Below are 14,212 nucleotides of genomic sequence, written 5' to 3' on the forward strand. Positions count from 1 at the left end.
GGGACAGCGCGAACTGAGCCGGTTGTCCGCAGGCAGCCGGGCCCTTCCTTCTTCACTGCCCCGCGAAGCAAGAGTTCCCCAGACTTTTCGCAGGCATCCGCCGCACATCAAAGACCTGTTTATTTGGCTTTCCAAAAAGAAGGACGAATGAACAAAGAACACCCGGGGGCCAAAGGGGGTGGGGGTGCTCAGGAGAAGGAGTAAAGAAAGGGACACTCAGTTCCGAGCAAATTTTCAAAGGTGGGATGCAACTTTGGGAGCCACCATTTTCTTCGTCCTAAATTTTGTGTGAAAACATTAAAGTGACAAAGTGATTTTGTTTGTTTTATGTAGTATCTAATTGGGCTGCTCTGCAGACCAAATGAGATTAAAGGGAGGAATCGTTTGCCACCACTGCAGAATAAACTGATACATTACACCAGCCACAGGTTTTGAGGACTGTACAGCTTGTCTTTTTCCCTTTTGTTGTTATTCCTGTCTCCTCTTTCCCTCTCCCGCCAAATAATTATTTGCTAGTAGGTCGTAGGAGTTTGAAAAAAGAGGTAGAAAAAACTCTAGCAGCCCAGGACTATAATATATATCTATTTATTATATGTCTTTCGGTTAATTCCTGATCTGAGGATCGCTGTTTTTCACTCCCATGCGAAAGTCACCAGCGGGTAGGGCCTGATTGCTACTTTTCATGCATAGTTTTAGACACAAGAGGGCATTGTGACGTTGCGCCCGGCGGCGCCCAGTCGCAGGCCGAGCCCGGTGGCCCCACGTGGGGGCCCTGCGCTCCCATTGGCCAGCGCTGGGTGAAGCTGCCACATTATTTTGTTACTTTTCAGTCCCTATTTGGAACTGCTCTCGCGGCAGTTCAGACCTCGTGCTTGTCCTCCTAGTCTGTCTGTGTGTGGTGTCCGCAGGTCCGGGGCACTTTTTTGGGGTATGTGTGTGTGTGTGTGTTGGGCGTGTGTTTGAGGGGTTTGTCGGGGTGCAGAGCGGAGAGCTGAGCGGAGCCGAGGGGAAGGAAGGAAGCCGCAAAGCTCCCGGGTGTCGGGCTGCATCTCCCCACCGGCGTTCTCCTGCCTGCGCGCTCCGAGGCGGCTGTGGCGGCTGCGCCAAGCGCTCCTCGCTGGAGACGCGGCGCTTGAGCTGGGAACAGCGAGGACCCCTTTGCGGAGGCGTCCTACGCCCGCTGGAGTTAGGATGCCAAGTCGGCCGATTTGCACCCACTGAGCCGGAGTTTCCTCCTCGACCCTGGGAAGGCTGGCGGCGGCTGCGGCGGTGGCGGCGGCAGCAGCAACAGCAGCAGCAGCAGCAGCAGCAGCAGTAGCAGACGGAACAGCAGGCACTCGACTCCGAGGGGGGGCGTCTGAGCGCACTCGCCCGGCTCCCGCCCTCACCCTCTGGCGCTTCTGCGGCCCCTAGCCGCTACCTCGGAGCCGGCCTTCTTCCTTTTCAAGCCGACAGCCACCTCTGGGGTCGGACCCGCGCGTCCCGAATGCTGGAGCTGCCCTGGCGCGTCCCCCTCCCACCTGAGTGATTGGAGGGGGCCCGCACTCGCCCCAGAAGGGGCCCTGGACTCGGGACCCCGCGCCGGATCCGCCGGGGAAGAGACGATGTCCGCTCAGCTCCCGGTTCTGACGCGCTTCACTCAGGCTGGGGAAGGCTGCCGGCCGCAGCCCGCCGAGCCCTAGGCTCACAAAGCCCGCGCCCGCCACCCGGCCTCGGCGCCCGCCGACGACTTTGCCGCCCGCTCCGCGGCTCTTTGTCTCGGCTTGGGGTGGGAGCCCTACTCTGGGATTTCGCTGCGAGAGCGGGCTGGGGGGGCCGGGGGCGAGCTCTCGGTTTGCCCCCCGCCCTCTGCTCGGGCTTGATTCCCCCCTCCCCCGCACCTCCCCGGCCCGGGCACTCGGCGCTTACACGCACTCGGAATCACGACCCCTCCCTGCCATGTATCCACAAGGCAGACATCCGGTGAGTAATTGCAACTCGGTTAATTTAAGCATCTATCATGGCTGGGTAAACTAGGCAGTTTATCTGGCACCTCCATTTTGCTTGTTGCTACCTTTCTGGTGTGTGTGTGTATGTGTGTGTGTGTGTGTCTGTGCGCGCGCGCGCGCTCACACAAAGGGGACGGGGAGTGGGGGCGCCGTTGAGAGAGGAGGCTCATTCCACCCGAGTGGCATGAGGGGCTGCCTGTGTTCCCGGGGACCTGTTTGTTTTCATGCTGTTCCCTCCTATCTTGCCTAAGTCTCCCAACTCAGCCGCGTGTCTTCCCCGCCCCCATCTTAATAGGGAATGGGGGCCCCTTCCTGTAAGGGATGTGAACCCTGCAGCCAATAGGGAGGGGTTGGGGCGTCCCCCCTCCTGCCCCGTTTGGAAGATGAGAAACTTGCTGGGAAGGTTCTGGGCTGAGAGGGTGGCCCCCCTGGTGGGGCGGGGACAGGGTGAGGTAGCCAGGGACAGCCACCGAGGGGCGCGGGGCGCTTGGAGCCCCGTCTAAGTCCCCTCCCCCTTTCCCCCTCCCTGTCTTGTCCTCGCGGGCTCCAGGCTCCCCATCAACCCGGGCAGCCTGGATTTAAATTCACGGTGGCTGAGTCTTGTGACAGGATCAAAGACGAATTCCAGTTCTTGCAAGCTCAATATCACAGGTAAGGCCGCTGGGGACCGCCCCGGGGCTGGTGGGGAGGGGGCGTCCTGCCTTCGCTCCTGCCACCCCCGCGGGAACGGTGGAGGCTCCGAACCTTGGGGCGACAAAGCAGACGGGCCTCTTCCTTTTGTTTCCCCTTTCAGGCGGGGCGCCTTAACCCTTCGTTGCCTGCAGACTCCAGGCTCCCCGCAGGGTCCCTAGGGTGAGGGTGAGAGGCTCGCTCCAGGTTCTGGGGGTCGCGAGCCAGCGTCGGGGTCCTGCTTCCCTGTGGCCTGTATCATTCTCCTTCCTCGGCCGCGAGAAGTTTTAGTTGTTTAACTCTCCTCCTCCCAGGAGCTGCGGGGTAATGGGGTACCTTGGGGGATGTCAGGGTAGTGGAAAAGTGGCTCTCAGAGGCCCTTGGTTGGGGCCTCGGGGAGGCTGTGCAGGCCCCAGGCCTCAGCCTGCTGCTCCTGCCCTTGCAGTCTCAAAGTGGAGTACGACAAGCTGGCGAACGAGAAGACGGAGATGCAACGCCATTATGTGATGGTGAGAGGCGGTGCGGGCTAGGCAGGCTGGCTGGCGGGCGGGCAGGCTGCGAGGCTGACTGGAGCGGGTTCCCCACAGGGCCCTGCTGGGCGGCCCTGGGAGCGGGTGCAATCTGCGTGTGCCTCCCGAGCCTCCTTCAGCCCACCACTTGGAGGATAGCGGGTGAGAGGAGGGGCAGAAAGAGAAACCCAAACTCCAGGCCGGGCACTTCTGCGATACCTTTGTGTCCATTTAGTTCATGTTTTGAAGGTTTCCCAGAGGGTTGGTTGCCCTATCTTGGCAAGTAGGGCAGGGCTTGATTAGCCCTCATTAAGGGTTGGATAAAAATCTTCCTCAGAGCCCTCCTGGGAATGTTTGGAAACTTTGCAGCCCGGGGATGTAGCCGGAGTGGGCCATAAGCCCTCCCACTACCCCTTTTCTTCCCCAGACATTTCTGCGAGTGGAAGAAGGGCCTCCACTGCCCTCTTAGGGATTTCCCAACTGAGAATCTTATCAGCCACGGGGCAGTAGATGACCATTGTCCACTTTTCCCAGTGTCTGTTCCAGCCAGTTTACATCATCCCTCTGTGAGAGGGCATGGAAGGCACTTAAGCGGCTCCCTGCGCTGCTTTCCATATAAGAGGCCTTCGACACATTGCTAAATAACTCTCAGAGGACAAGAGGGTCCCAGTGTACACACGATTCCCTGTTGAACCTGAACCTTGTATAAACAGGATATATGGCACATGTGGTGCTTGTGGGAGGTAGGGAGGGAGGGCCCAGCTTCTCTGACTACTGGATGTATGATGTTTGGTAGAGAACAGCACTCACTGGTGTTCAGCCCTTAAACCATTCTATTACTGGCTTTGGGGTTTGATTTAAACTACTTTAGCAAATGTATCCTGAAAGTACAATTTGACCAAAACCTTCCCAAAAGCTGATTTAGGAAAAGGGAGAGATTTCTGTGTTGGCTGTTAATGACATTTCTTTTTACTTTTTAGTACTATGAGATGTCGTATGGCTTGAACATTGAAATGCACAAGCAGGTAAGTACTTTTCTCTTTAAAAAAAAAAATATATATATATGTATCTATCTCAAACTTTTAAAAACTCATATAATACATGGTTTGTTATGGCCCCTGCTGTTCGAAAATGAACCTAGTTTTTCCCTGTCTCCTACTTCTTGAAGAGTGAATGGATCTAGCCCTTGAAATACAGGGTCTGAGGCTTTGCTGATTTCTTGAACATTGAGCTCTCAAGCTTGTGAAATTCCTCCTAGTCTCAGCATTTGGTGGAGAATAAAGGAGGAAAGGGAAAGTTCTACCTTCAGGATCTGCTTTAGAACTCCCGAAACCCAGAGGTGGCTGGCTGCTCTTATCAGTTTTAATGTAAAATTCTCAAGAGGAAATGCAGGAGAGGGGTGTTGTGTGTGTTTGCCTGCGCGTGCAAAAATGTGATGTTCTGCCTTGATAAGGTTAAACTTCAAGTCTTAAAGCCAAGCTGAGCTGTCAAAACTCAAAGGGAACAAGTCACTAACTGCTTAAAAATATAACTGGAATGAAATAAAGCCCTAATGCTCTGCATTTATGAGGGAGCTTTCTCGTCTCTTCTTAATTTGAAGGCGGCCTCCTTCCCATTTTACAGAGAAGGAAGGTGAACAGGAGAGGTGAAGTAACTTGCCCAGGGGCAGCCTGGCCAGGACTTTTGAGATGGCTGGGAGTTGAGCTCACCTTTGAAATCCTGAAGTCAAACCAGTTTAGCTAGTGTGGTGCTGCTTGATGGATATGTAAACTACCTCATATTGTCACTCTTCTAATAACAGTATACCTCAAACTGAGCAAATACAAATACCCTTTATCTGGGTGCATATCAGTAAGTAGTCCCTGGTGCTAGGCTGGGTTGTGGAAGAGGCCTGTTTGTGTATTTGTGTTCCAAGGAGAGGCTGCCTATAATTTGGCTTGGCCAGCGATTAGTGTTGGCATGTATAAATGGCACAGGTCTGTTGTTCTTTTTAACAATTGGTGTTCTTGAAATCTCAGAAGGCTGTTGACTCATGCTAGCCTTTGGTGACCGTGACTTGAATGGATTTTCTGCTGTAAATTAACAGTCGTTTACAAGGTTTCAATTTTGCTTTTTCAGGGGGCAGGACCCAAGGCAGGTGAGAAGGGCAGGTGACCTCTGGAATGCTCTGAGGTTCCTGCCCGCTCCAGTGGCTTGTATAGAGCCTTGTCAATCTGTAGTTTCCTTTCTCCTGGAGGGAGCCCCAGTCTTGGCTGAAGGGCAGCCAGAAAGGACCTGAGTTTTCTGAGCAATGTGGGAAGCCAGCTTGTGGCTTCCTGAGTGATTAGCTCTTTAGGAAGGCACACAGAAATCATAAACAGATACCGCTTCATATAGAAAGATGTTTCTTCTTGGCAGAATGGTTCTGCCCAACTTGAGGTGGCACTAACTGGTTCTGACTGGTGCGATAAGATTATGTGAAGTGGAACTGGGGTCCCAGGTGTTTATGTACCTTGGGGTGTTATGCAAGATGCCACCTCCTCCTTTTCCCACCTCTTTTTTTTTCCTGTCAGCGCTTAATATCTTGGGTGTGTTTAAAGAGGGTAATTGTACCCAGGTTTAAAATTTATAGCAGCAGTTATTCTAAGAGCTTCATAATTAAGGTGTAATACGTTGTTGCATGTTGAGGTCTGAATGGGTGGTGTTCCTCCCTGTGTCTGTGAGTGAATGATTCTTTAGCAGAGAAAATGCATCTTGACTGGTGCAGCAAAGCTGTTCCCAGAGTCCTGAGGACACTGAACTCAGGAAGAGTTAACCACCTTAACGCGTTTGGTGGTGGGGTTTTCATAAAGAGCAGCTGTGTGCATCTGGGGCTTCTGGCCATTCCCCAAACAGGGTTCTTAGGGGGAGAATGCCTGAGGTTTGGCTACATCGGCTCATTTAATCCTGTCAGCTGCCAGAGGCAGATAGATGGGTTCTCTGTCCCCTTTTATAGGCTAGGAAAGGAGGCTCCAGGGACACCAAGAGGGCAGAGCTGGGACTCAGATCCGCTCTGGATTCCCAACCTGTCACTTAACCCTCCTTGCCTCACCTTTGCCTTCCAGCCACAGTTCCCATTTGCTTCCCGGTATGCATGTGTATGTTCTGAATGCTGTGCCTTTGCAGGGTTTATGGCAATCTCTGAGTTGGGTGAAATCGCCCTGTGGCTGTGTAGGAACAAAGAGACAAGAAGGTGAAGAAACCTCTGCTGAGAAGTAGAACCCTGACCTAATGGGGCTGGCCACTCCGGGGGCCCAGGCTTGCAAGCTTTCTGCAGAAGAAAACCGGGCCACTAATTGTAGTGTGGGTCTTGGGTGCATTTGGCGGATGGTGGTTAGGCCTGAGCAAACAAGTTTATCAGCTGACCTGTTTAGCGGTTGACTGGTGTTTTATCTGCACACACAATCAAGTGACTGGAGTGCTTGAATTATTCATGCAGTGTCCTGCCCTCTAGACTTGACTGTTCGTGTGATTACATCTGCCTGGAACAAACAGGCTGGATTCTTCATCTTTAAGCTCAGGGCTGGGGGTAAGGACTGTCTGTACTTTTTTATATAATGGATGATCTCCAGAGTTAGCACCTTGGGAAATGTGGCGGTCCTCAGTCTGCTCTCACACACATCCTCTCACCACCACCCCCTCCTCCCCCCCACCATGGGAAATGCCTATTAGTTGGGAACCACAGGTTCTGCCAAATGGGCCCTGTATTGACAGAGGGCAGCTGGTGAGATGCGTCCAGCCCATTTTTATTTTACTGAGAGGTTAGACTCACTGTGGCTGGTTCCTCTCCTGGCTGTGTCTGTCTCCCTTTCGTTCTTTTTCCAAGCTGTCAAGCCCCAGAGAAGTAATAAATGGTTTCTCCTACTCCTCTGCTTCCGTCCCCAATTATGGTAAAGTGAAGATTACAGAATCACAGGCCTGGCCTAGAGACTTGAAGAGGTCACTCACCTCCTCCAAGCCCTTGCTTGCAGGCAGAATGTCAAGGGTGATTCAGCGAGGCCAGGGAGGCAAGGATGGCCAACCAGCTCATAAGTTCCCATCTTGTTCCTGCGCAGGCTTTGCAATATCAGCCACAAATTACAAAGCCACTTAGAAACAGGTGCATCAGGGCGACTGTTGTACCTTGAGTCTGAGGCCCTGGCACTGTGAGGCACAGGCTCAGGCCGTTTTGCACCCTCCGCTGGTGAGTATTGAGGGTTTTGAAAGGGGACTTCAGGTGTTTTGATTTGCGGGCAGCCTCATGCCAGCACTGTGCAGTCACCTTTTTCTGGAAACTGAGTGACTCTTCCTCTAATTTCCTTTTGCCATGCTGGAACTGGGAGAGCCCTGCGGCTTCTCATCCAGACCTTTCAAGTTACAGATGAGGAAGCTGAGGCCCAGCAGGGGAGCTGAGGCAGCCAGAGTCATCCAGTCTTCACAGCGGTAGAGCTGCCACTGCAGCCTTTCCTCCTAACCCCAGGTCTCTTCAGCAACTCAAGAAATGCAGATGGCTCATGTACTAATAGCACTCTGTGCCTTTAATTACTATTGCTTCTTTCTGTGCTGTTATCTCAAGAGCCTAAGGCTACAAACCTGGCTACACCAAAGTCCAAAGTACCCCGCTTTGGGTTGTATAACCAACCAGATCAGGTGAACCTTCTGCCTATGGCCCTCTTGTGAATTGCCAGCCATTTGCACATTTAATGATTTGACGTGCGGATAATACATGGAATGTGTAAGTAGAAAGGATCCCAGAGGTAAGGCTCATGAGTGAGGCATAGTGGTCAAGCCTGTGAACTTTTTAGTCCAGGATCCAGAAACCTATGGAGGTGGCCCTGAACATAGGGCTGAGGGAGAGATGGGAAACCTCCATTAGTCACCTCCCCTCTCTGTGTCATCTCATGTAGGTAATACAGGGCTTGGGCTGGAAGAGCTCTGTACGACAGCTTGGAGTTCTGTGACCATTGTGAAGGTGTGGGTGGCCAGAGGAAGCCAGCAGGTGGCAAAAAGTTACAAAGACCCTGCTGAGGAGTAGTCTGCCTTCGTAGGCAGGTGACCCCTTTAAAGTTGAAGGAGACACGGGTCCTTATATTAGGGCAGTGCCTATTTGTGGGGCATCTATGCTGAAATAAATCCCAGTGCCATTTTTGGCCACAGTGCTGGCATCTAAGAAGCCCTCTAACCCCTCTGCACCCTGGTTTCCATCTGACTTTTCCTGCTTTGCCAGTCCTCCCTGGAGCAGTCTCCTCCAGTCACACAGCTCCTCTCACTGTCCTGGGCCTCTGCCTCATTTAGCTTTGGGCTCTGCTGAGCTCAAAGCTCTCTTCACTTTGTCCTGTCCACCTAGGAGAAAGCCCCCCACCCCACCCTGTCTTCAAGACTGCCAACCTTCTCTGTCCTCCTTTCGGTGCTGATGACCCACGTGCTTCTCTGAGTCTTTTTCTTCTCACACATTTGATCACAAAGTGACCTGGGAGATGGACAAATGCTCCCTTGTCCTCACTTTGCCCATTAAGGAAATTGTTCCTGGGAGGGAACCTGGTGCCTGATTTAAGACTCTCAATGGACTGTCTGGACCAGGAGGCTCCAGATTGCGCAGAGCTCTTTTCTCTCTGGATTCCTTCCTCCTTACTTCATATAGCAAGGGTGTAGTCTGTGTCAGGGGCCCTTCATTTCCATTTTGTTGGAGTGAGCCAGTCAGGGAATGAGTTCCCTGTTTCATCCTGCATAGGAAAAGTTTTCCTGTCCCATCTGCTGTACAAAATCCTGGGACACCAGTAACAAAAAGGTGATCAAGGCCAAATCTCAGTGGGGTTTTCTCTGCGATCTGGCAATGGTGGTGTCCTTTCTCACACTTCACTGTCTCATTTTTGTAGTCATGGAGGAAGGCCCTCTGCTGAGGTGTCTTAGGGGCACTTAGCACGTAGTAGCTGCTCAGTAAACATGTTGCTTTTTTCTTTACTCAGGGTAGAGTTCTCATTCCCTGTGAGTAGGAAGTGGAGGTTTTAATTGTGGGCTGGCTGCTGGCTCTGCAGGCTTCCTCCTACAGCTCAGCATTCAGTTTCTTCATCAGTCAAATGAGGGGGTTGGCTTCATTCCCAAAATGGTGATTAGGGGCCAGGGATGTGCCAGGTGTGGGCTGGGGCTGGTGAAAGAGACACCCTACCCTCCACGGGGGAGTTGGGCATCTAAATAAGTCATTGCAATGCAGTGAGGTAAGTGCTAATATGGCCCAGTGACACAGGAGGAGCACTCGGACTGATGAACAGCTTATTCTTCCCAGGAAAGGGGAGTCCTAGAAGACCGCCCCTGAGGGCTGTTACTTGAGCTGAGGGTTGGGTTAGGGGGAGGGTGGGAGGTTTATAGCCTGAAGCAACGTTGGAGACCCACTCCTCCAGGGGTGGCAGCAGCTCATGTGAAGGCCCTCAGTGTGCTCAGGAAGCCACAAGTCCACAAGTCTTCGGAGTGGTGTGGAGGGGGCTCCTCTTGGGGAGTGAGGCGAGGTGGTGACATTTGGCAGCAGTGATCTCTGAGGCCTCTCTGCTCTCACACTCCCGACTCTGCGGCTCCTGCATCCCCATCTGGCTCTACAGGGCTGGCCCGCGTCCATCTGCCTGGGGTGGGGGAGGGGGACACTCTGCCTCCGCCACTTCCCCTGTCTGTGTCCCACCGGAATATGCTGGTTTGAACTTCATTTCCTAATGCGACATTGTCTCCTTTCTCGTGTTGGTAATTCTGTAATGACTGGTTGTGACCTGCCCCCTCCCCCATATTTAATTCTCATCAGCCCAACTCTCCACTTTGCTATTAATGATAGCAGCCAGCAAAATAGCTTTCAACATGCCATTGACAGTCTGGTTTAAGAGCGCACTTGAAGTAGTGCTAGACAGCTGAAAGCACCCATAATTGTGTACCAGAGTGAGAACTGCGTGCTCAAGGGCCTTGTTTTTATATGCTTAAAGGGACAATATCTTGTTTTCAACAAATGCTCTCTGAGACTCACAGCCAAGCTGCTTTCTTCCCTTCTCTCTTTACCTTTCTCCATTGGCTACTTCTTTTCTTTCTTTTGCCTTTCAGGGTAAATGTTCCTTTTTAAGTTGGGGCTAAGGAGAAACTTCAGGAAGGGGCTTTTCCTGCCTTCACATAAGTAAGCATGGTTCCCTGTATTTGTTGCTTTGAGACATCCCTTGCAGACAGCAAGCACAGGGGTGTGGGCTGCGCCTCCCACCTGAGGGTCTTTAGAACCTGGCATTTCTCACTGACACAGATTTTGAGTTCTTTTGTTTGCTGAGGAAGTTGCACAGTCAGCTCAGCACAGTAGGCAGGCAGGCAGGCTTCCTAGCTGTCATTGAATGTTTAGGCAGAAACCACCTTGGGGGGCGGGTTGTGGGGGATGGGTCCCCCTTTGGGAGAGTCAGATCAGAGACCTCTAAGCCCCTTTCAAGTCAGACATTCTAGGTGGCTGTTTTTTGTGCAGAGGCCCCTTTGGAAATGGGAGGGTGGGTGGGGCAAAGATTTATCTTCTCAAGTGGAGGCTCATCCTGGCTTAGGGGTTTACCCAGGGGCCCCATTTATTCAGTCCTGAAGACTTTGCTTGAGAACAAATACCTCCCTTGCCTTCACCTCAGCCAGCTTCATTACTTTATAAAGATGCAACAACCTTTTGGGAAGAGGCTCCCTTCACCCTTTGTCACCAAATCTTCCCTTTTCCAATTGCATCCTTTGAAAGGTGTAGAAAGAGCACGTTCCCAGTGTTGGGAAAGACCAGGGGTGGGGCTGAGAGGTCAGGCAAGCCCCATTGGGTTTGGAGTCTGGCTTTGGCCATGCTCTTTCCCGACGACAGCTGTTTGGGGGTCTTGGGGCAGCTACCACCACCACCACCAAGTAATCCCAGAAAGAAGGCTTTTGTTGAGGATAAACAGTTTGGAAGTTTTGATCTTCCAAATATTATAGGTTATAATATAGGCTTAAGTAACACTTGATTGTTTATAAAACAGATTAGACATTTTCATCTTAGGACCCTAAAACAATAGGCATCTGGGTCAGGACAAGCAAACACCAGGATGAAAGCCTCAGAGTTTGGTGTGACGATGACCGGCGCACTTCCAGGGCCCCAGAGGGCTGTTGCTCTTAAATTGGGGCTGGTGGGGGCAGGGCGAGGAGAGGAGTGTGAATTTACATGGCTGTGAGTTCCCTGAGGGACAGGACCTTTGGTGTTCACTGAAGCCCAGAGTTCTGCACGCTGCTTGGCCCCATACTTGGATGCACAGTGTGCATTCTGTGTGGAACTTGAGTAAGGTTATGTTCCAGACTGGGGTTCTCCCTGTGCAGCATTATGGATTTTCTGGAAAGGAAAGAACGCTTTCTCGGGTTTCTGAGAGAAGCCTGTCAGCCGTAAAAATTGTGATTGTAGGAAGAAATGTGTCATAAAACTTTATTTTAAATACAAGTGTCTTTAATGTAGCTTAAGCATTTTTTGTTTTTTTTCCATCTCATATTATGGATAGTTTAAGTGTGAGAGGGGAAGGAAGAGGGGTGAGAAAAGAGCTAGCTAGGAGAAGAGATGATAAAGCAGAGACAGGGGAGAATGGGGAATGGGGAAAGGCAGTGACTATGCTGAATTTGGATTACAGGAAGGAACTGAGGAGCAGGAAGCTACGCAGGTCCATGGCTTGGAGGTGCATTAGTAAACTGCTTGCCTTGTCTTGACTGTCTCTTTAGGCAAGAGTTCCTAGGGTTATGGCCTTATCTCATTGCCCTTCTAAATCCTTGATAACCATTGCTCACAGTTTTTCAAAGTGTTGTTTTTTATTCTGAATGAAAACTACTAGCCCAGTGGGAGGAGGTGGGTTTGAGAGGGAGCTCATCATATAAACAAGCTCTAAATAACTGATTTTGATTCTGATGGCCTATGAAATGCCACTATTCCTGTGACCCTTGTTTGGGATGAGAGGACTCTCTGATGCTTTAGGGAACTGACAGGCTCTTTGGTTGTGAACTGGGTGGTAGGTGGATAAAATGGGGCTCTGTTTCTGCCCACAGTCTGTCCCCTCCCCTATACCTCATTTTCCCTTCCCTGCCGCCCAGGTTTCCTAGAGAGCCCCTGTCTTTTAAAAGTCATAGCCAATGTTTCATTTGCGGCGCTGCCTTCATGGGGAGTCGTCCCAAAATTTAAGAAGCTGTCTCTCTAAGGGTAATGTGATTTTTTATAGCCTCTTGAGGGACAAGGGAAGATTTGCATAATGTTGGGAGGGGATTAGGTGGGGGTTTGCCATGGCAACCCAAGGGATGAATTGGGAATTTTTCCTCCTTGTGGAAGTAGGCCAATGGGATCTGGGAAGGTGGGGAGGGGCAGCAGGTTATCTGAGGGGAGAGCCGGGGTTGGGGGTGCTGGTCCCTGGGATGAATGGGCAGTGTTGGCGCAAGGTGTAATTCTGTCCACACAAGCAAGCTCTTTGGGGCCATCCCCTGGAGTCGGGGTGGAAGGCAAGCAGAGTTTAATGTGTTTGGGAATATTTAAAGATTACTGGATCTTGTTAAGAGGAAGCCTGGTGGATGGTAACCGAGAGACTGAGTAATGAGAGTCTTAGAGTCTGTCTTAGAGTCAGGGAGGGACTTGGCTGTCATCTGGGCCAGGTTCCCTCCCTTGGAATGGTGTCTAGCCCCATGCTTCTGAGGATGGGGCACTCACTTGTGTACAGCACTTAACTCATCTTTGAGATTATTATATTGGACCCAAATCTGCCTTCTTCATGTAAGAGAAACAGGCCCAAGTACAGGACATACCTGGGACTGGAAAGCAGGTCTCTGGGTTTTGCATCACCAACTCTTTCCAAGATCAGTGGCCTGGACTCTTCCTTTCTCCCCACCATTCCCCGCTTCCTCATTTGGCCTCACTCTGTCCAATTCCCTTATTCCCTGTACTCTTGGCAGAAAGTACCTGAGATTTCTGGTATGGAGGGAAATGGAAGGCAAATTCCTTTCCGGTAAGCACATGGCAGGGGCATGCCACAGACTCAGCACCCAGACTCCGTTGTCTTTCTAATGTGCTGGGTGAGTGGGTTGTGCTGTGTCCTCCTGCCATCCTTACCCTGAGTGAAGGACCTGGGGTCTGGTACATATAGTGTCCACCCCAGGCTAGCCCCAGCCAAGCCCCAGCCAGTGTCCCATTCCCTCCCATGGGAGACAGATCTTCAGGGTCACACCAGGGCTGGGCCTTTGCTTGTACCAAGCCCTCCCAGCATAAAGAATTCAGGAGGCTTCTTTAGAAACATAAATATTTAATGATGTTGTAGTTATATATAATTTGATCAATATGTCGGTACTAAAAGGGCCTTTAAGGAGGCTCACCTATCATTGAGTGATCGGGGATGTGAACCTCTCCAGAAACAGGGGTCATTATCTCTTCTGCTTTACCCTAGAGCCTGTGGCAGGGGTGGAGTGGGGCCTGGGAACACCGCGCCAGCTGTTGCTGGCGGTCTCACTCTCCCTGTCCCTGGACTTGCCTCCCATCAGCAACATTTCGGCTTGGTCTGAGGAGAAACTGCCTGGCAAGGAATGTCTGTCATCTTGTCGTCCAAAAATTGAGGGCCTATCAAGTTAGAATTGCCTTAGAAACACAGTGGGATATTTTAAGTTAAAGTTGTCCAGACACCTGGCGGCTGGAGCCTCCTCCTTTTGCACAGCCCCCCACCCCTCCCTGTGCTCCTGTATTTTAATTCAAGAGGAAGCAGACTGACTTTGAATACCCAAGGACTTGAGTGAGAGAACCAGGTTTAACCTGATTCAAATGCAAGAACCCCTGAGCGGATGAGTCCCCACCCCAAACACACCTTCCTCAAGAAGAGGGACCTGAGGCCCAGCCCCCGCATGCATCTTCTCAGAGGTCACATGGCACGCCAGACTCAGAGTTGCCTCGAAAACCACCATTTCCACATGGCTGGGGAGTGTAACCCATGTTTCACGTAGACAGGTCTCTTCCTCATCTCATTTTTCTCACACACAGCCACAGGAGGGTGTCCAGATTCACAGCCCACCACCCTGATTGTA

At 51.6% G+C, this 14,212-nt stretch overlaps 1 protein-coding gene across 11 annotated transcripts in view; it reads left to right on the forward strand.

Annotated features, from left to right (window-relative positions):
- Positions 1–846: 846 nt before the first annotated feature.
- Positions 847–14,212, forward strand: part of TLE3 (TLE family member 3, transcriptional corepressor) — a 44,196-nt gene continuing 30,830 nt past the window's right edge. For all 11 annotated transcript variants that reach the window (XM_090270076.1, XM_090270075.1, XM_090270079.1 and 8 more), the window contains exons 1-4: positions 847–1,962; positions 2,539–2,639; positions 3,103–3,166; positions 4,147–4,191. In XM_090270076.1, the coding sequence (XP_090126202.1) occupies positions 1,939–1,962; positions 2,539–2,639; positions 3,103–3,166; positions 4,147–4,191 (234 nt within the window). In that variant the 5' untranslated portion in view covers positions 847–1,938. The remainder of the gene's footprint in view (positions 1,963–2,538; positions 2,640–3,102; positions 3,167–4,146; positions 4,192–14,212) is intronic.

This window comes from Furipterus horrens, unplaced genomic scaffold (assembly GCF_987537825.1).
Source record: "Furipterus horrens unplaced genomic scaffold, mFurHor1.1.pri manual_scaffold_3, whole genome shotgun sequence".
NCBI lineage: Eukaryota > Metazoa > Chordata > Mammalia > Chiroptera > Furipteridae > Furipterus > Furipterus horrens.